The sequence below is a fragment of the Lampetra planeri genome, chromosome 3, assembly GCF_965212315.1.
Source record: "Lampetra planeri chromosome 3, kcLamPlan1.2.h2, whole genome shotgun sequence".
In the NCBI taxonomy this organism is placed as follows: Eukaryota; Metazoa; Chordata; class Hyperoartia; order Petromyzontiformes; family Petromyzontidae; genus Lampetra; species Lampetra planeri.
Window position 1 is genome coordinate 2,778,835 of NC_136109.1, and position 23,218 is coordinate 2,802,052.

Consider the following 23,218-nt stretch of genomic DNA (forward strand, 5'->3'; position numbering starts at 1 on the left):
CAACCTATCTGGGAGTGAAGCTGGATTGTACGCTAACCTTCTATGACCACTTGAACAAGGTAGCTGCCAAGACCAAAACAAGGATCAACTTTATGGGAACCTCATTTGCCAGTAAAAATATGATAATAGGTTTTTTTACCCTTCTATCTGGCAGATAGAAGGATAAATAGGTATAACTCGTAAAAACAAAGTTTTTCACTATAAATCCTTTATATGCGTGGCGGCTAGAGTCCTCTCGTCCTCTGGCTTGAGATGGCTGCCACCTATGGGTCAGATGATTGCATTGCACCATTAAGCAATTGGTAATTAAATAAGCAATTGGTAATTAAATATATTATTTTGTCCTAAAAAGTGTACAATTTTGGAAAAAAAAATCCCACGAACATTAATTGTCACGCACAACGAGTCTGTGTGCAAAATGTCAGCTCGATTGGATCACGGGAAGTGGGTTAAAAAATGACCGAAAGATTTGCATGGTCCTAAGCAAGCAAGCGAACTTAATATAAAGGATTTAAAAAAAACAATTATCAAGGATCAACTTGGTCCAGAAACTGGCAAGCACAAGCTGGAAAGCATCAGCACCAGTGCTACGGACATCAACGATGTCTTGTGTGTACTCTGGAGCCGAGTACTGTCCACCAGCATGGACCAGAAGTAGTCACACTCATCTTATTGATGTCCAATTGAGCGCTGCAATGCGGTATATCACTGGAACCCTCGAGTCGACCCCAACAACCTGGTTGCCCGTGCTGTCCACACACCTGTCCCCCACCCATCCGCTGCAATGCTGCAACCCTCTGGAAAGTTCTGCGAAAATAGGAAAACAGTTGCCTTCCAATTCATCAGGACCAATGGGCTACACCTTAAACAATGTGAGTTCAACCCCGATGAAGCTTGGAGAGCTGAATGGAGTTCAAAATAATTAATAAACAAACACCTTGTGGTCATCCAGAACAAATCATACAACATATAATGACGCAATTTCCAATCCACAAATACGAAGGAAACATCACAGTAATACACTCTAGAATTGGCCAGTTCCAATGAAGAAGAAGAATGGAGCAGAGGACATGCTAATATGTGACACTAAGTCTGAAAAATCTGATAGAAATTTGGAAATTAACTTAGGAGGATGATAAACCACAGACAACTTTAGCTCTATATAGAAGTAGTTGAAGTGAATGTATTCAAATGAGGAATAAAATGGTTTATCTTGGTAAAATAGAGATGTCAGCCTTGTTACAAAAAAACTTTACTTGGCAATAATCGCAACACCGCCTTCTCGACCCACAGAATGAGTGCATTCCATAAAATGATAATATGGAGGAATTGAAGCTTATATAACGAGTGATATCTAATGAGGACTGCCAAGTTTATGTTTTTCAAGGACCTGTTATTCTAGGGGGCTAGTTTAATGGAGGTGGATACTGGTTGAGATCATATAGGTGTGACAGGAATTAGATTTTTAGATGACAAGCACCTTCTGCGTGGTGGTAGATGGGGTGGGTATCAGAATCCAGGGGTATGTGAAGGACTATGCTCTTTGCCGGACAAGCCTTCGATTAGCATGGTTGGCTACATACGGTGTGAAAGAAGTTCAACATACATACAAGCCAATAGAGCAGGAGGATGTATATGGATTGCTGGTGATTGAGAGATACCTCAGTGTTTACTGGACCTCCACGTTTACAACTAGAAATCAGGAGCTTCGTGGACAACAAAGGCAGACAGCATTGACATTGCGGGATCTGATTTTGCTGCACCGACGACGGGACCAATCGGTACTAAGAGCCCCAACTGTTCTGGAATTACAGAGCACACCATGGCCAGAACCACGGTGTAAGTAAGGTGGTCTGTGGAGAATCCCATTAGCATTGTAGATACGGTGTAGCCATGAATATTGTGAAACAAATATCCGAAGGTCGTAAGCTCCGCAGGGCGGAGGCTGAGTACATTAACATGATCTATGATTTTCTACCTACGTGACTTTACCGAAAGAACCAAAGAGTATAAGAAACCAATCAATGCAAAGATAACAATCCTCAACAGCGATTAACAATGTCAATGACAAGTGCAAGATATCGAAGTAATGGTAGCTATCGTAATAGTTTTTGTTGAAGTTCTCTTCACTGTAGTAGTTGTAAACATATTCTTTGGGTCTTTCGGTAAAGTCACGTAGATAGGATCAAAGAAGTTGTAAACAGGTGTAGATGTGGTAGTTGTTGTAATTGTTGAAGTAATCATCAAATATGGAGACGAGTAACATAGTTATTTTTGGAGATGATGTAGAATTTATAGAAATATAAAGTAAAGAATATAGCTGCAGCTGCTGTTATAGTTATTGGAATTGTTGTGGTAGATATAAGATAGTTGTCCTGAGATAGCCCCCATCTCCGTCCGTTCCTCACACACCATTCTCGCTAGTCCACGTTAATGACTCAACTGAGGACGCGTAATACGTCTTTCTGCCCGGCCGATAGGCCTGGCCACTGACTTGGCGGGGCTGCCCTCGGCATGCCTCGGACTCATCTGTATCTCCATCTCATATGTTGCGGAATATCCCTTTCCACTAGCCATGTGGTCAGGGGGCGATGGGTGATGGCTGCCCCCAAACACGAGCGGGAGCCCCCCCCCCCCAGCTCAGGCCACACCCGAGGGTGCGGCCAACTCCCCATCAGGCCATGCAGTGAGGCATGCTGGGTAGCTGGGGGTAGAGAAGTGGCCCCGAGCCATGCTCGCCCCGAGAGTAGCACCACTTGGGGGTGCCCTTCTTTCCCCTCCAAGTGCTGTGGCATACCACATTGGCTCATGGTTGCATGCACGGGAAACATTCTGCACCTCGCCACATCACGCAGGGGTTCCCTTACCCATCTGCCTCACACAGTTCACCCTCTCCCCTGTTTGCCAACACTCCCTGTCAGGTTCTGTGTGTGCCTCTATGTATATGGTCTAACTGTGCATTTAAATATGTATATATCCTTATGTTTCTAGATCTACTAAGAGATGGGGCCTTACCATCAACCTCCCAAAACTAAGCACCTGCCTGGGTATTTTGTATAATAAAATATTCCACCCCCTCAACTCCCTATTAGCAGGGCAGTTGTGGAGAGAGTGGAGAAGTTTCCAGACCTGGGCAGTGTGCTTATGACCAGCTCCGGTTTGACAGCAGAGGTCTCACTCTGAATCAGTCGAGCGGCATTGTCTTTTCATCCGCTGTGTAACGCTGTGTGGAAGCTATCTAGTCCCTCACTCCACATGAAGCTTTGGGTCTTTTCAGCCATGGTCATGCATTCTCTTCTTGATGCTTGCGAAACGTGGACCCCCCTAATGAACATTTACCCCAGTTAAAAACATTCAGGCTGGCCTGCCTACAATAAATCCTGGATATAACCAGACTGGATTGTATGAGGAGCTCACAAATCCTTGAAAGATCTGGACACAGTCCCATTGGTTAGCTCCTCCAGGGGGAAAGGCTGCATTGTTTTGGTCATGTAGCCTGCATGCCCAGCCACCGCATGTCCAAACAACTTTTGTTCGGCTGGATAGAGGGGGCTAAACGGGCATGGCACGGGCTAGAGAAGGGTTTGAATAATGTGGCACGAGAGGATGTGGAGCTGAGTGGACTTGCCAATGACTGGTACCAGCAGTGTCAATATTGGCCTCTATGGAGGAGGCTAGTGAAGGATGCTAATGGGCAGTTGGAGGCAGTCGCCCTCCAGCAACAACAAAGGACAGAGGAGCGACGCTCACAACAACAAGCGGAGCGCCGGGTGGCTAAAACACAACAATTTTGCACAGTAGGCGTCACAGGTGGTGCATCGGCCAGTCGTCTCAGTCAGTCAATCCATGACACCTGGGTCTGTCCCGTGACCTCTTGCCAACGGGCGTTCAACACTTCTCATGGCCTTAAAGTGCATATAGCCTGGCATAAGCGCCGTGGTGACGTCAACGTCACTTGGTGACAGATGGCGGTTGTATCGATCTATGTGGGTGGGTTATTCCAGGGTGCTCTTCCCTCACCCCGACTCTGCCTACCCAGGATTAATTACTGAGTGGGTGTGGGGCAATGGTTCGCACACTGTGAGGTCACTGTTCGTTGAGGTTATTTCGAGTAATATCTTCTCTGGCAACCTTCTCCCAGCTGCTGTTTAACGAGATGTACCCTGCTATGGCCGCCACTCAGGCTACTCGAAGGTACCCAAGCAAATCGTGTTAATTCCCACTCTTCATCCCCTGTTCAAGCACCCAGTGTAGTGAGTGCTGCTATCGAGATGTATTGTGTTTAGTCTTATCTGAGAGAGGGAACTACCCTACTCGTGGTACATATTACTTGGTGTTGCCAACCCCGACGGTAGCCCTATCATAGTCTAAAATTGGACGTTGACATCAATCGCACTCTACGATAACTCCAGAGTGGACAGCCTTGTGTACGCCGTGCTGGCAACAGGGAGGGTTTTTTAAACTTTGGGCTTCTCTTTTCAGCCAAGGCCACTCATATAATGACTTACCTATCACCACTACTCAATCGTACACACACAGCATACAGCTACCATTCACAACCACCGCTACACGGCAGCCGTATTCACACAGCACACAAACCATGATAAAGAGACAAAGATGATGCAGAATGTTTAACCTTTAATTGCTCACTTTGGGCTTGACTTGTGAGCTCACCATCGCAACACTGGAACTCAAACGGTGTATGTTTTCATGGAACACAGCGTGTTCCTGATCGCCACACACGTGGTCTCGCCAGAACCATGTTTTGCAGACTGCCCTGCGGTCCACCATGCCTTAACCTTCCTGGATTCCGCCGACTGAGCCCTAACTTTCTGATATTCCACGGAGCAGGAGGCACCTTCTGGAATTGGCCAGTTCCAATGACATCACTTGTCCCCCATTACCCCATCCACCGTATGGTGACAGCCCACTACTTTATGAAGGAGGCTGACCCATTTTCCCAGCGGAGGTGGTTGTGCCCAGAATCTGGACTCGGCCATCTTTTCCCTTCTGCTGGGGTCGCCACTGTTTGATCCACTTTGGGCTTCGCATGTCAGGGAAAACGAATAATCAGGCCTCCACCGCGGAGTGACTGTGTTGACAAACCTCTGTGTAACCTTGGCAAAATGACGGCTCAAACAGCAACTGATATTCAGATGCAGAGAGACATAGAGAGACAATGGCACACAGCAGCATGAAAGTCATAATTACCAAGTGAATGTTAGATGTGGCCCGTAACTGCCAAAATTAGCATATCAATGCGCAGTATTGAGGAGAGGGGCGCTTTGATATCTGCGGCTCCACACATCTAAAAGCCTGGGAATTGTTTATGAATTAAGTTCTACAAGTCTTCTGTCCATGGAAAAATTTTTTTCTCAGAAGAACACCTTGGCTTATGGCAGGTAGGTTACTACAAGTACATATACCTAGGCCACTTGTTGTAGACAATTATGGAACTATAGGAACTCATGAAATATAAAGTGAACAAGAGCACGGTGGTGCAACGCATTTATCTCGTGTGCAGTAAGATGGATTGTATCATCAAATAACTACCAGAGATGGTGTAGTTGTGGGGAAACATTCACCTAGAAATGAATAGAAGATGGCTAATGGTGGCTTGCCACTTTAAGGTGAACCAAGCTGTGTTGTATAAGTTACTTCAAAATAATAACTCTTTACATTGTTAACGTACGCAAACAATTATTTTGCTCCTGAAAATTTGCAACAAAATTATGATACCCCTTAAAGTTGAAAAGTGATAATACTGATCTTTTTAAAGTTAATTCTAGATTTGAAGTTTTCGTGACTCCAATGATCCATACTCTTTGGTTCTTTCGGTAAAGTCACGTAGATAAAAAGTTACTTTTGTAAAGATCAACACAAATTACTATGACTTGAACATTTCGCTTCATGTTAAGGTAATGGTTATCAATGATACAACGAGTATTACATGCTTATAATTTATGACCATTTATGAATGATTATATTCTGTTTCAAACTTAATTATACATGAACACTTATGGTCATTATATAACACATAATGCAACGACTTTGTTGATTAAATACAAATAAACGTAAACAAAAATCTAAATTTCACACTTGTTTGAATATCAAGTTCCTTTGAATATCCCAGGCCGTTCATATCAGTGAAGTGTAAAACTTAAAATATCGTTCATAAATTCACATTTACACTGTAAATGTGTATTTGTGATTTATTTTAAACGCAAGCTTTTATTTAAAAAATGACAATGGCACATTGCTAACTTCTATTTATTCTCATTTAACTTTGGTTTTCTGTTGCTTTGTTTTAATATCATTTGAATTTGACACAATTTTTACAGCTGCCCCTTGCCATCACACCATGGATCACACTCATCACCTCTCAAACTGCATTCTGCCCTCCCCTGGGAGTCCCCAAGTGCTCGGACATCTCGACCTGACCTATACTGGGCAGCGGGGCATCGGCACCATTACTGCTGCCGGTGGGTATTGCCTTTCAATGGCTCGAATACCCCCAGCAAGGTGGAGCAGAGTTTAATTTTAAAATGTTTTAATGCCAGTGTCACTGCAGTCCAAGACAATGGTGTTTTAGTAGAAGACTGTACTTTTGCTAATATTGAACAAAGTGAGGGTCTTCATTTTTTTCTATACGAATCAGTGTGTTAATTTTCGTTGTTGAGTCCGATATTAGTTCAATTTAATATCTTTTAAGGTTGGTTCATGTTTACAAATGGGATTGGACAACTGAAAATTAGTCAGACAAATTGCAAAATAGGTATATTGTTCCAAATGTTGGCATGTGCATACCTTGCTCATTACTTTGACAGTGTGGTGTGATCCTGACCTAATCCAGCAATATTATTCATGCACAACTTTTACCGCTGACCATAAACATTTTGTAGAGGCCCACACATGCTTTACCTATAATTAACTTCTCGATTATTCATGAACTGCAGTTTCAGAAGTATATGCCCAACATTCATCAGTGTTTCAAATTGTCTCTGGTTTTTAAACAGTTTGTCTACAAAAAAATACTTTGGTTACCAATTACTAAATATACGATAAACCCTTAATATTCGCAAGGATATGTGCCTTGAGAATGGCACGAACATTTAATTCACGAATATTAATACTTAAAGCTTAAGGAAAATATAGTTAGGGGCATTAATGCGTATACACAGAACTGTATGTATATATGAATGAATACATATACAGTATTGTATAGTAATATCGTGTTATTTAACTTACCTTTAATGATGAACGTAAACATTTAAAAGTGCAAATAAATTAATGGAAATTACGCAGTGAGTAATTTTTAAAAAAATGTAATTGCGCTCGCATGTAAACTGTGTGGCAGACAAAGGCAGACTGAGAGGGAAAGCGTCGAGTGGGCAACTTTCACAATCTATGCCTCTTTTAGCTTGCTATGGCTGAGGATATTTAATATACAACCCCACAAATTTCAAATAGCACTACCGTGAATGTGTTTTGAATACACAATCTCTATTATAAAACCTGCGAATATTCAGGTGTACAGCAAAGTTTTCACTCCATTACTTACTCTCTAATGCATACTGTAAAACATAGTAATATAAATTATTTTGAGCCAATTGCACATAAATAAATAGTTTTATTATTACTCTTTGGTTCTTTCGGTAAAGTCACGTAGGTGAAAAAAAAATCACGACGTTTCGATTGCAACACAAGCAATCATCATCAGGTGTGATAACCACAGCAAGGACATTTTTTACTGAAGTGGGAGAGATGCCGGAGTTACATTTTTTTGCTGTGGTTGTCACACCTGATGATGATTGCTTGTGTTGCAATCGAAACGTCGTTATTTACTTATTTTTTTCACTTACGTGACTTTACCGAAAGAACCAAAGAGTATGGATCCTTGCAGTCCCGAAAACTTCAAATCTAGTTGTATTATTGAACAGGAGGCCAATACCGAGTACAGGCGATGGGGAGGCCGACTACAGACAGCTCGCGAGTGACAAACTCGAGGCCAGGTGCCCTCGGGGTAGGGACTAAGAAAGGTGGCTGGGCTCTCACTGCCCAACTCGTGTAGGTGCAACGATTCGAGAAAATTTAATTTTTAGAGAAGATGAGAGAGGGAGGGGTGGAATGTACCCAAATAGAACCGAAAAATAAAATAACCTTCACGTGCCAAGTGAGTTTGTCATTATTGTAAATCCCCTGGAGGAGTAACCACCTCATGTCTATCCAAGGAGTGATACGTCAGGAGTCCATCCCTTTCACAAGGCCTCTGACCGCATGCATACTCACGCAGGATTTAGCAGCTTCGGGGACCATCTAGCCTCATATTCCCATTGTTTTACCTTGAGTTTATGACTAAGGTGACGTGTGAGTAGGTCTGAACCGTGCATAGCGGGCATCTAGGACAGTCTAGCAAAGAATCGGTGAATTTGACCCTCCTTTCATGAGTCATGTAGGTCCCGTATAGGAAGTTTAATTTAATAAGCGTCAATGATAGTGACCTAGGGCCTGCAGCCGGAGCCTGCCAGATGTGAATCCACTCGTTTTGGGGAATGTCCTGGTCCAAGAGCTTTTCCCAGAGCTTCCTAATACTGGGCCAGATCTGGAACTCCTCATTAATTCATGAGGAGATACGCTTCTGCCAGTCTGTATTTTTTCTTTGACATGTGCACAATGGTCATAGTTCTTTTCTGGAATTTGGTAATAGCGATTTGTAGGTACCTAACAAAAATATCTGAGGGATGTTTTCATGTGCCCGCATCTGCTCACAGGAGATCATCTTGCCGCCTTTAGTCCAAAGGTCGCCAACCTTTTCCAAGCCTGTCACTTTCCAGCTGGGCCACTTGATCTCCCTGTTGCTCATTCTCAGGGGTTTCCCCATAGTGGGGATCGTCATTGTAGGGGAGCGGAGAAGGAGATATGTCTGTCCTTGCATATCCCCGGTCCAATGCCCCTGGAGTCTGTCTTTGGTTGGGGAGAGGGAAACCATGATAAGGGACCATGGGCTCACAGAATCTTCTTCCAATGTTTCACTAGTTCCACGTTCTGAAGAGCGACTGCTTTGTGATATTTAAGGAGGTTTGGGAGAGCCAGGCCTCTCTCGTTCTTAGACAGGTTAAGGGAATGGTAGCGTATCCACGCTAGTTTGTGGTTCCAAATGTAAGAGGAAATGCGTGAGTGGAGTGTTTTGAAGTAGGCTCTCGGCATCTGGGTAGGGACCATTCGTAGGTGGTCTAAAGGCTTTGGACGGACCATCATCTTTACCAGGTGGGCCCTATTATGAAGTGAGAGGGGGATATCTGCCTATGCCACAAGTGAGGTGGTAAACTCCTGGAACAAAGGAGGGATTTTTTTTCTGAAAGAGTAATATGCGAGAGAGGAATGGATTGTCACTCCCAGATATTTAATGTGCATTGGGCACCACGGCTTATATCCTGACACATTTCCATATTCCCTTACTCGGGTCAAAATGGCAAGGATCGAGGTTGCTGGAAGGACATTGTAGGCCAGGGGTGGGGAACCTTTTTTCTGCAAAGGGCCATTTGGATATTTATAACATCATTCGCGGGCCATACAAAATTATCAACTCTAAAATTAGCCCGTTATATTTGGTCAAACATTTAATTAACTCACCCCTAATGTGATGGCTGGAACTGTTTCTCTTTGGTGAGGCGTGTGATGTTAGCTGGTATTGATGATGTTGCTACTCGCAACTGCTTTTCCAGGTTTGCTCCGAGATTTATTGAATTTCGAGTCCTGCCTGCGGTTGCCTTGGCAGGGCCAGATGAAATTATTTCGCGGGCCTCATATAGCCCGCAGGCCGGACGTTCCCCACCCCTTGTTGTTGGCATATAAGTTTAGTTTGTATTCCACTGTCCCGCTATATATTTCTGACACCTATTGGCTTCTCTGAATGCAATCTTAATTTTAGAACTTTCGTGACTGCAGGAATTATTATTTGGTTCTTTCGGTTAAGTCACGTCTAAAGATAAAATAATAAATTAAATTAAATAATAGAATACGACGTTTCGATTGCAACACAAGCAATCATCATCAGGTATAATGAAATAGCGACATAATATCTATGGTTAGATATTATGTCGCTATTTCATTATACCTGATGATGATTGCTTGTGTTGCAATCGAAACGTCGTATTCTATTATTTAATTTAATTTATTATTTTATCTTTAGACGTGACTTAACCGAAAGAACCAAATAATAATTCTCTGAATGCTTTTGGCGAAGGGTCCCATGGCTAGAGTAAATAACAGTGGGGAAATGGGGCAACCTTGCCTGGTGCCTCTGCTCAGACAAAAGCTTGGAGATGTTAAGTAATTTGTAACCACGGTGGCCGAAGGGCGGCAGAAAAAGAGTTTTCATTTGTCAATAAAGGAACCGGGAATGTCGAAATTCCCCATTATCCGGATTTGGAAGGTCCAGTTAATTCTATAAAAGCTTTTTCTCAATCCAGGGTAAGGGTGTCGGCAATTAGATTGTCTTTTGTAGCGAAATTTGCGGCATTAACCAAAGTCTTAATCTTGTCAGCCGAGTGCGTTTTTAATTAAGCCCGTTTGTGCTTCTCCAGTGACTGCCAGGGTGGCCTTTTCTAATCTGTTTGCAATATTTATGGTGAATAGTTTCTTATTCGAGTTCAACAGTGAGATGGGCTTATAGGGAGGGGGATTTTGGCTCAGAAGGTATCTATTACCGCATTTGTCAGGGAGTCAGACGTATATATAAATCTTGAAAGCGCACGTTTATTTATTCCATATTCCAGCCCTATTTACAACCAGAACTAAATAGTTGTTAAATTAAGATAATTTGAGCCACAATAATCACATCCACAATCCCTGTTATCCACAGTCAGATTAATTTGTGTTCCTTCCAGTGACAGAATTGCACAATTGTGTATTTTTTTTTACTTTTACTCAAAAACACTAAAAACATCTTCATGGTATCCCTTGTGCACTTATATCCCGCTCGCTTCAGAAAGAATGCATTTATTAAAGTGGGGAATTGCGCAACTGTGGTTTTAGCAGTTTTTTGCTTTGATAATTATTTTATGAGGTTTGCTTCATATCCAGGGATGGACTAAGTAGTATAAACAAAACATTAACGAATATTACATGTTATCTATTACAAGACGTTTGAACAAAATAGAATAATTGTTGGAGGGACATAACTGGAAAATGAGTGTATTTCTATGAAAGTTCATGAAGGCATACTATGTAAAATAGATGGAGGAATATTTATTTGCAGCATGCAGATGTACAATCTTGAGCAATACTAATTAATTAATCACTTGCAATGAGAAAAATTACGTATTTTTCAGCAGCCACTTAACACCAACGACAACACTGTAGTAGTCCCTTCAGCTCTGCTCCCCAATGCAACGCAAGTTGTGGCTCACACTGCAGATTTAACCTGCAGCTGCCAACAAGGTTTTGATTCCCGTCGTACCATCATTTCAACTCGTACTACAGATCCAACCTGCAGCGGCTTCACCGGTCTCACAGGTGTTCCGCAGTTCCACTGCGAGCTTGACTCTAAGCATCCTCGCAGATGTCCTGTCATTCCATTCCAGATAGTCCCCGAGTTACGATGGTGTCCGACTTACGATATTTCGATCTTACGATAGCGATTGTGATACGACAAAATTGTAAAATATTTAAAATTTCGCGCGGCAGGCAAACGCACCAGCGTACGAGGTACGATACTGTACGTTGGGACGTTGTCGGGATGTACGCATCTCCCGCCTTGTGTGATGCAGATAGGATTGTTTCCTGACAAACGTTTTATTAAATTTCAGTTCATATAGGTAGGCTAAGAATTGACCTTGTTTTTTTTACTTTACATTTTACTGTGCAATACAGTATTGTAATTAAAAATACATACAGTATATAGTTTATACAGTACGGTACTGTAAATTGCTCTGTTTTGCTAAATTATCACCGTTCTTTAAGACTCCTGGGTAGGCTAGGCCATCTTCGACCTACAATATTTTTGACTTACGATGGGGTCGTCGTAACGCATCTCCATCGTAAGTAGAGGACTACCTAAAATACCCTCAAGTCTTGTAGCTGACTCAATCATCTCTTAGGTATCCCAATCTTCCACTGCTAGCTTAACCAACAATTGTTTTATAGCTGTCACACGGTGGTACTGCTAGCTGAACCCACGATTGTTTCGTATTCGTTCCAGAGTTCTGCAGTAGCTTTACTCATGGTCATCTCACATCATCCAGCACATCTGTCAACTCTTTCTCAGGGAAAGACCCTTACTGTAATCCACATCTTCGGAGACTCGTTTGGCCAACCCCATTCAACTTTATTAAAAACATATCATATTGGCTTTTGGGAAAATGGTATTTGGCAATGAAAAGCAACTTACCAAGATTGAATTAATGCATACTGCCTGTGGAGGCGACCTTTGATATCTCCCAGCAATTCAGGCGGCCTTCTGAGATAAAACCTTTATTGGCAGATGTTACTTCGAGTAGATATTTCTTAAAATAAAATAATTCTTATTTTAGTGTCTTCTGAGAGTATTTAGGCATGATCAGTTTTAAACATAGGAAACTCCTTTGAATGTAGTCTTCGAGTGAATGAAACAGGAAATGTATTTTCTGGAAGACATCATCCAAACGAGGCCATGAGGTGCCGTTTACCTGGAGGGATGCCACCTTGTGAATAACGAGGTAGGCTGTTTTAGAAGAGGCTGGGGCTTGCCGATACAATCCTCCACTGAAATTACCTGGGTAGACCAACTGAAAACTTCCTGGGGGTTACACCTGACCTGTCTTGAGTTAACTGGGACAGTATTGAGCCACCAGCTGTCAACCCCAAGAGCTCTACCATTGACTTTAACCTGTCACATCTGAGGTTTCCTGCAATCTCCCTGCCTGCAACTATCTGGAAAGCCTGACCTGAAATTATCTAAAAGGCAGCGCTGAGAGCACCACCTTTCATTCGTATCTTACACTATCTCGTCTCTATCTGGAGCATCGCGGCCTCGGTGCCTGGAGGTACCGAGAGTTACCTTGAGATTGCTACATCATCATGGTGACACCTGGACTTACCTGGACAGTGCTATCTCATCAAGTGTCTGGAGATACCTCATGAGCGCCTTGAGGTACCTGTAGTGAGTCCTACGAGCTCAATCTCATCATTACCAAAGGCGATCCTATACTGGAGGACTGCGAGTGCAACTTTTAACTGGAACTTGGGGGATTTCGAATTTCCAAGAGGTGCAGTCTTCCAATCGGTGTCACGAGTACCCATGGGAAATTTGCCCATCATCCTCGAAGCATAGTTGTTGTGAATAGCTTAACCCTTTCCAGTTCTGAGACGTCTGCAAGTTGCAATGTGGGTCCTGTTCTCACCGCTGAATCTCGGAACGTGCAAGCGGTTAGCGTTAATTGTATTTAGAGAGTCACAGTGCTGCTGTTTTTAAAGACATTGTAATGTACTCACTGCAGAGAACTGTTCCTACATGACTTGATCTATGACAGCTGGCGCCATACTGTGCCACACATCCTCCTGCCTTTCACTGAGATCAATGTGCTCTCATTATGAAGTCTCAAGAGGCAATTGTCGAGTAGTAAAATTTACTCTGAATCTTGATCGTTAACACTGATTATAATGAGTGTTGTGGTTTCATAGAAGTACTTAGTGACCCTATATATATCGGTTTACTTAGCTGATAAATATGAGTATTCGAATTTACTGGGAAAGTCATAATTTAACAGTGATGTGGATTACTAGATATACTTGGTGATCTAAAGTCATTGTGCTTTCTTGCATGCCTGGCTAACAAATCTGAGTACTAGACCATTTCTTCACCATTGACAGTTGCACGGTGTCGTGATTTTAACTGAAATACACACAGAGACCAGACTAATTCATTTATTGTTTAAATTTTCATTGCATAAAAAAATGTACTTTGGTGTCATAAATGTTTTAGAAGTGTTGACATGGCTTCTTCTTGTGTGGTTTGGCGGACGACTGTTTTGGCTGTGCTGGTGGAAATCTGAGAGGTGATTGGTTGGGTCATTGAGGCATTGCGTTAAACATTCCCGATTTCACAGTGATAGACTGAAACCGATCCTCACAGCCTGCGATGACATATGGCTCACAAACAGGGACATTAACAAATAACATGGAACAAAAACTTTAAAGTTTGCAAAGCAGCATGGACAGATGCATTCTCGGGATTCCACTGTGACAGGACAAAGAACACGTGAACTACATACTGTAGGTTAGAGACATTTCGACTGTTAATGTGGGTTTAGACAGGACACGACCCTAAAAAAGGATGATGGTCACTGATTGAGTGGATGTCAACCCGGATGGAGTTATCACATCAGCTCGGTTGCAGGTGCTAGGCCGATGGTTACATCACAAGACCATAACAAATGGAGACATCAGCAGTGGATGTATCATGGTTATTGATAATGTTGAACGATTTTTATAAAATTAAAACTAAAAGTCAGGCCCTGTACATGTGTCTGTTCGAACCTACTTCATGGTGATTGATGTGCCCTCCATTGAAACATTCACATTGTAACATGCTGTGTGTTTTGAACGTTTGGTTATGCCAATTGGTGCTTTCATTGCGAGAGTTGAACCATATTCTATTCTTAATTCTATGACTTTGAAATCAATATTTGCGTAAAAAAATGATCAGTTTATTGATAATAATGATCAATGTATTCATAATTTCTGAATATCCTGACGAGGATTGCATGTGCATGTTTGGATTGGCCTCTCTTCCTAACTGCGCCGGTAGCCTGATTGGTTAGTGTGCCCCTGCGTTGTCTTATCATCAGTGTTTTATCATCCCATCACCCTTCACCATGGTACACTGCAAAATTGAGGGTGAAAAAAATTCCCATCCATAAAGCAGAACATGCTTGGAGAAAGTCCGGCCTCACTATTCATCATCAAATATTTAAAGAACTTTGTTCTTATAACATTGCCTTGGCTAAATCCTCCTTCGTTGCTGGTCGCATTGCAAATTGTGATAACAATCATCGGACTTTATTTTCCTGTATCAGTCAACTTTTGAATAAGAACCAAATGTCATCTCCCATTCCTGATGATTTCTGGACTAAAGTTTTTTCACAATAAAATTACCATCATCTGGTCCAAATTACTTTCCTGCTCATAGCACCGAGACTGCTTTGGTAAGGGTGGTCAATGATTTCCTTTTGTCAGCAGATAAAGGCTTTTTCAGCCTCATCATTCTGATAGATCTAAGCACGGCATTTGACTCTTGATCACGGGGTTCTTCCTTGAGTCACTGGAAGTTTCAATGGGGATCTCTGGCATTGCTTTGTTGTGGTGCCACTCTTACTGAAAGAAACGTAGATACTTCATCACAGAGGATGGCTTCAAGGCACCAATTAGACCGGTTCTCCATGGTGTTCCACAAGGATCTGTGTTTGCACCATCACTTTTTACTATCTACATGGCACTATTGGGTGTTCTGCTCCGACATCTTGGCTTATCCCACCATAGCTATGCATATGTGACTAAAATGTATATCTGTTTAGGACCAGACTATGCAACAGTATCTTCTGCGCTATCTGCATCACTAACAATCAGGCAATCGGAGTCGGTAGATATATTTAAGTCTGCTTTGAAAACCCATCGCTTTAAATTTGCCTTCTCTCTTTAGTTTGGTTGGTTTCCCTGGTTCTGTTTTTGCTTCCTACTTTTCATGCATTACGCATTGGGATCCTAGGATGGAATTCGCATTATAAATTTTAATTATTTCATATTACGTAGGTTGTGTATAGGAACGGTTAAATCTGTATGAAGAGCCATTTTTCTATCTTATTTTAGTCGGAAGTGGAGAAATGCATGTAAATTATGGTATAACCTAACAAAAATGGCATGCAGAAGTGGATGACCAAGGCTATTTCCAAAAGCCAAATTGTAGGTTACTATAAAAGAAGACCTTGGAGTGATAATTGGTTTTTTACCCTTCTATCTGGCAACAAAACTGACACCTTTTTTACAAGGAGTGATGTTTGTGTAATAATCCTTCCAGAGACGGCTTCGGAATCGGTCCTTTTATTTTCCACTCCACAATACACTTGCTCACTCACTCTCCGTTGCTGGCAGACAACGGAGAGAGGACAGACCCCACACTAAGTTCTCACCGCGCACGTGGCAACCCCAGCCCCCGTCCGCGCGTGACCCTGCTCTCGTCCGTTCCAGTCTGCTCACCATCGTTCCCCTCCACTCGCTCTTAATACCTTCGTCACGTGGTTCCCCCAGCCAATCGTACATGGACAGCTTCGACCATTCTCGATGGTTCCCTGTCAATCCCGGGACCACGCCCCTCATCCGGCTCCCCATTGGCTGGGGCCCCGAATGGCTAGGCCAATCACTCCTGATGACCTGTCGTGATGACGCATGGGCCATGGTCCCTATCTCAACCCTTATTGGCTACAAGCAGGACCGGCAAGCCAATCCCCACGTGAACCCTCTATGGCTGTTATTACTGTTTGTATAGACCACAATACCTGCAGCCATAATGCAAACAAAAAACATAACTCTGATAATATATGCACTGTCCTTGAAATTGATTGGGTCCACACCCGAGACAGCTTTCCTTAGAGCCTATTCTCACATGGGTTGGACCAGATGACGCCAAAAGGCGCACAACTCAAAGACAATGCACCATCAGCGTATGAGAGCTCGGGGTAAGCATTTACACCATTTTTGTTTGCATTATGGCTGCAGGTATTGTGGTCTATACAAACATGACTCCTTGTAAAAAAGGTGTCAGTTTTGTTGCCAGATAGAAGGGTAAAAAGCCAATTATCATATTTTCTACTGGCAAATGAGGTTCCAATGGTAAAGACCTTGGAGGTCAGGTCTTGACTGGGATCCAGCAATTGTAAGGTGTGGTGGCATCCATGGCCATGATGGTTATTTAAATTAATGTACAGAAAACTATTATTTAACTAAATGTTGCTTTAAGATCTTCTTGGTTCTTTCGGTAAAGTCACGTAGAAGGGAAGTAATAAAATATGATTACTTCCCTTCTACGTGACTTTACCGAAAGAACCAAGAAGATGAATCCCTGCAGTCACGAAAGCTTTAAATCGAAATTTGCTTTAAGATGTTTTAATTACAATGGGCAAGTGCTTCGCGTGTTCACTTTTGAAACTCGAAGAGTGACCACCATAATTTCCATGTTGGCTTTTTAGATGATGTGCGGGAGCATAACGAATCAACAGTTGGTAATGACATGGTTTGTCTTTTCTCAGACACAGTACACACCACACCAAGTGTGGAAGAGGCTCCCATTGGGCCAAGTGCTGTGGAGAGGGATGCAACCCATGAGGAGGAGATCTGTCGCTCAATGTCAGTGGGGCATATGCGACCATCTCAGACCTTCTCCAGTTTCGCCACGCTGAGTACCCCAACCAGCCCTCTGGACAGTTCTACTGCTCCACTGCTACCACAGAGTGGTATGCTGCTGTGTGAGAATGGTTCACGTGGATATGTATAAGTACTTTTTTGCATCTTTTCACTGTAATCATGATTTCAGTAGCCGATTTAAAAGAATAAAACATTCGGAGCAATTTCGTTAGACTTAAGGACCAAATTTACACTTAACCTTTTCTACTTCTCTCCATCTTCCACAGCCTTTAACACGCAAAAAACTAAATGCATTTCACATTAAGTGATAAGGCATCTTTTGGTACCCAAATTTTACAACCTCAGCTGTAGCTCTTTTATACATGTTGTTTTATCACCCATTTAAAGAAAAAAACAGTTTGTGTGTCTCTGTTTACAAGTGAGTGTAATTTATTTTTCTTGTGTGTGTACAGTAATGAGCACGGTTTATTGGTACATTCTCTACAGGCACAGCAGGACAAGGCGCGCCTGTGCGGACAGCGTCCGTGGGCCCTGTGGGGTGGTCACGCTCACCCCTCCCCGTCACCGTGCCTAGTGCCCCAGGATTGCTCGAGGCCAAGCATATGCTGCATGACACTGATGATGTGAGTCCAACTGCATCATCAAGCAGCTGTTTTTGTCTTGCCTGCTTCAGTTGTGGACGTCGTGGGGTCGTTTAGATATTTTCATTCCAGTTAGTTAATTTCCATTCAAATTAATTCACCTACATTACAGTTAAACATGAAGTGCCATTCGTTGCAGCCAATTAGGGGGAGAGATTGTCTAGATTTTAGGTAAACGTGCTAACTTGCATATTAAATGATAGAGGTATAGTGCCTATTAGGATGCTGTATGTATATTGTACCATGTACATACAGGATTTGTGTATATGCCCACTGAGGAGATCAAGCAATAGGTTGTCTCCTGTGTAGGAGCTCGATGGATTGTCGCATTTTAAGATTGGGACGAATGATGGACTTGATGCCGTCATCATTAGTGGCTTCATGTGTTCATATGTAATTACACGTGTGCATGTGTTTGTATGTGGAGTGGTAGTGTAGCGGCTCATGTGCAGCACTATGAACCCAGCCACCTGAGTTCAATTCCCGGTCACGGCCAACACCAGTGACGATTATATGAACTGGTCCTGGGCCACCCCTAGGTCGACTCGGTCTCAAATGAGTACCTGGTGTGGTGTGTAAACATCACCACTGGGGAGACAAAGGCGGCCGGGCATGGTGCTGGCTACCCACCCCTCGTGTGCCATGCCAGCCTTCATAGGTGCTCGCGAACAGCACTTGCCCCCAATAGTTTGTTCAGGCTATATGGGTTAGTGCATTGTGCTATGAATCTAGTGACCTGAACTAAATTCATGACCATGGCGAATATCATTGACGAGTGATATCTGAACTAATCCTGAGCCGACCGCACGTTGGCCCAACCTGACCTTGTGCGGCATTCAAATATCAGGAGACAAAGGCGGCCTGGTGTGGTGCCGGTCACATCATCCTCCTGTTTTCCTTGCCAGTCTTAATAGGTGCTTGCCAACAAGACTTTCCCAACAATCTATGTAGGTGAAACGGGATGTTATTTTTTGCTTTGTGTATATATGTAGGTGTGTAAATGAAGCACAGATAGTTTATATATAATTAATCTTTATTGATATTGTTACAGGGGAATACAAGGTGGATTGGGGATGGGTTGTGAGGGCAACAACATTGCAGTATGTCAGACTCCATTCACAAAATCGTTAATATTTATAAACATTCTCGGCAGCCCATGCCAAGGGGTGGAATGCAAGACATCACCACGCTGTAACATTTGAGAACAAGACTCATGAAGCCACAATAAGATAATTTTAGGATAGCACGCACTGGCATGCTGTGTCTGTCGTGTTACCGTGTCTCTATTAATAGTTTCAGTAAATAGTCAAATACAATATTGAACAAACTGGGAAACAATACTCTGCGATCAAACACCGGTTCTTACCACACCCATTCTAACGCATCTCCTAACGACACAGGCTGATTGCCAGCATACACGTTCAAGATGCTAGGATGCTGTAACTTAGGATATTCAATATTTAAAAAATGTTGCTTAACACCCGCAGTAAAATTGCACAACACTATAAATGTATTCTGCTAATGTTACCGCAATCTTGTCCATCTCCCTTGTTGTAATGGTATGAGTTTGGCATTTTACCATCCTCTTGTAGCTATTCCCCACCTCATAATGCAGCTTCCCTGAATTCCTACATTTGAGTTGGCTATTGTTTTTAAAAGTGTACACAGTGATACTACACACTCCTGTTTACCTTGCAAGGCCCCGCCATTCCACGGCTGTTTTAATGTCTGCTAGGAAAATCTCTGTATCCATTCCTGTGGTATTCTCCACCCTTTTGCACATTACTTTCCCCTGCTACCTGATGTTTGTTTTTTCTTTGAGTCTGGTGATTTGGCTAAATCAGCTCTAGCAATCATTCAATATGTCCTCTTCTGAAAATTATGTGCTGCTGCTCTCTCTGGATCTTAAACCAATATATAAGCTTTTACCCCTGCTCTTACCAATGCACCTTCTAGTTATAGAGAAATTATTTCTGGGTGTTCAACTTTTATTATTATTCTTTCCAATACTCGGTCCTCTTCTGACACATGTGTTCACATTCATCTTTGAAATTAGACTTTGTCAACTCATGATCTGTATTACTTTCCCTAATTTTACCTCTTCTTTAAACACTGTCATTGCTCACACGGATTTCCTTACTTTTCAGTTTATTATGTCTCTGAATCCCAGTTGTAACATACATTTCAACTACTGTCACATCACAATACCTAATCCTGATAATATAATTTGCCAAACTTGTTAACACACTTCGCATTCGCATTGCTAATATGAATCCATATCCCTGATTTATGCTACCCATCCTTCAACCTATTTGAGTCTGACAGGTGATCAATGATATACTAATCGTTCTTATAACTGGACTTTTCTGTGTGTTTCCACAGCAAGACACAACTGATGACCTTAGTCTGGAGATGGCAAGTCTGGAAGGTCTCATGAAGGATCTCAATGCCATCACTTCTGAATTCTAAAACGCAGTATCAAATCATTTTGAGTTTCTGCTGCTGAGCAGAAATCAACGTTGAAAAACTTTTTCCTCTCAGTCACACCTGGATTTTGAAAATGTCATTTCTACATGGAACTGGATGATGAAGAACGTTGCAGGGGCTTTGAATTTTTTTTTGTATGTTGGGGAAATGGCAATTGGAGCTCATTTTCAAGAGAAAGAACATCTCCTGGATAGATGAGTGGCTGTATGACTCGAAAAGATTGCTCTCCAAGCTGTGTAGAATAGCAGTTTTCTTGGATTGTAGCGAACCTAGAGAGAATTTTAATATTTTGTTAGTTTTAAGGTCTACTTTGATATTGATGAATACCATAGTTTAACACACTCAGGCTTTACTTAAAAAAAGTGCAGAAAGTTGCACAGGTCTACAGAGTTTTCTGAAATTAAATAAAAACAAGAGTTATATGTATTGAAGAATATTATTTCGCCGACATACATTTTGAAGGTTTTGGAAACGGCTTGTATTACATTGTATGCATTTGATTACCGCAGGATAACTGGAAAACTGCGAGACTTTCATGGTAAAAAAGTCAATGTAGCCCAATTAATGTGTTACATGTTTATTTGTGCTAATTTGTCTGAATATTTATAATATTTTTTAAGAACTAAATGAACGTGTCATCTCTTACACATGTTTATACAAACTGAGCTGGACATCAGCCTCTCCTGGGCATTTAATTACTTTGTGCAACTTTGCATATGATTGTTGCTGAAGTTTCATGTATGGAGTTCGGTTATTTATTGTATTTTATTTTAAAAATGGATTGCAACATTTTCCATGTTTCTTTACATAAAAATATATGAACCAAATTGAATTGGCCTTTTTTTATTAGAATTTGTAACATTAATCAGCAATACATAGTTTAATTAAAAATGTCTTTAAAAAAAGTGTTTTTGTCTAATATTTAAGTGAACTGTTGTATTTTGAGATGTAGATTTAGTCAATGGATTCCAAGGCAACACTTGCAGGTATAAATCTCAGGCATATTTAATTTCCTTGGACTGGGACACACTTCTAAGAAGACTTTTTCATGACCCTCACCCCACCACTTATGTGAAATGTACTCCTAAATAACAAAAAACGCAACACAATCATCAATAACATTGCCATAAAAGGAACATGTGATTTGTGACAGTTCGATTAAGACAGTGTTTATTAACGAATGTGCTGATTTTGTGCTGTGCTTGCACCACAGCCAACACGACATAAAATAATTTGTTCTGATAGAAACTACAGACTAAGCGAGAAATATAATACGTGAATATAGTGACAGTGCAACCAGTATAGTGACAGGAAAATATGAGAATGCATTTTCAAAATTGTGTATACTTTAAACACAGTGCATCCAACAACAGTGTAGAATATAGATATTGATTATATCAGGGCATGTGAAGTGGTTTCAAGAAAATAAGAATTTGAAGGTATTGGCAACCAGATATGGGCATGCTAAAAGGAGCGTGTGTGTGTTTTTTAAGAATAGAAAGGCATTGAAATGTGCACCACGTTGCTTGCTAAGGCCCGGTGTAAACAAAACAGCTGCATTGTGGAGCCAGGTTTGTTCAACAATATCACGTAACATACATAGCACAGGTGAATATACTGTATTGTTAGGGGTCGTGCTAAAATGTTTACTATTTGAAACTCGATGTTCTGACATGGGGACCATGTGTAAACACGGCATGACCAGACAAAGTAATGTAATTGTATCCGTCTCATCACACAAGCACCCGCATAAGCTTTATCCGGGCCGTCTTTGATCACGGGCATGCACCTTGTATAAAGTAGCACCACAATTCGCATCGTCTTAATACAACAAACCACGTGCTCTCGAGCGCGCAGGGCACCACCATCATGTCTGACTCGGTGCTGGCGCGCGCGATTGAAGCGGCCGAGCAGGGCGACCTGACGAGCCTCCGTGAGCTTCATGCGCAGGGGCTGCTCACGTCGTTACAAGACGAGCACCAGCAGCAGGAGCGGCAGCAGCAGCAGGCGGCATGGTCCAGCCTCGCATCACCTGTGCATCACGCGGCGCGCGCGGGGAGCCTCACCGCGCTGCGTTTCTTGATCGGGGAGGCGCGCATGAGCGCCAGAATTCGCACCGGTCCGGCACGGGCGAGCCCAGCGCACGACGCGGCTGCACGGGGCCAGCTTGCGTGTCTGCGCTACCTGCTCGAGGACGGCGCCTGCGACAGCGAGGTGAGCGGGACAGCAGCAGAGCTGAGCATGTGAGCAAAGGAGGGCTTCGGAGCCCAAGCTGGGTTTTTTTTGGTGTGACTGTATAGTTTCAAACTTGTATTATCCAATCTATGTCTCTTGACCGATGTGCTTTGAAGGTCATTGCCTTGAAACGTCACCACGGTGTTATTGACGAATGTGTTGATTTTTTTTTATTGTACTTGTATACCAGTGCAGCATCACCAAAGATTTTTCCACACGATTCACGAGCCTCCACCACTACGTAGGCACGTTATGAATGAACATCTAACGTTTCGTCCCAAGCAAAAGTGATTTTGTGAGAACATTCGTGAATACTGCATCGATTTTCGACAAAATTGAAGATACATTATAGAATATGCATTCAGATAAAATAGAAAAGATGTATTAATAGAAATAGGTCATTGAGATATATTCATAGTGGAAGCAGGCAGCTATGCATTCCGATTACACTGGATATA

At 42.3% G+C, this 23,218-nt stretch overlaps 1 protein-coding gene across 4 annotated transcripts in view; it reads left to right on the plus strand.

Moving 5' to 3' along the window:
* LOC144736356 (neogenin-like) overlaps positions 1-21,352 on the plus strand; it is a 224,647-nt gene extending 203,295 nt beyond the window's left edge. For 3 of the 4 annotated variants that reach the window (XM_078619017.1, XM_078619018.1, XM_078619019.1), the window contains 4 exons: positions 6,342-6,482; positions 17,283-17,486; positions 17,884-18,020; positions 20,421-21,352. In XM_078619017.1, the coding sequence (XP_078475143.1) occupies positions 6,342-6,482; positions 17,283-17,486; positions 17,884-18,020; positions 20,421-20,507 (569 nt within the window). In that variant the 3' untranslated portion in view covers positions 20,508-21,352. The remainder of the gene's footprint in view (positions 1-6,341; positions 6,483-17,282; positions 17,487-17,883; positions 18,021-20,420) is intronic. The other variant, XM_078619020.1, reaches the window with a different exon arrangement.
* Positions 21,353-23,218: the final 1,866 nt, after the last annotated feature.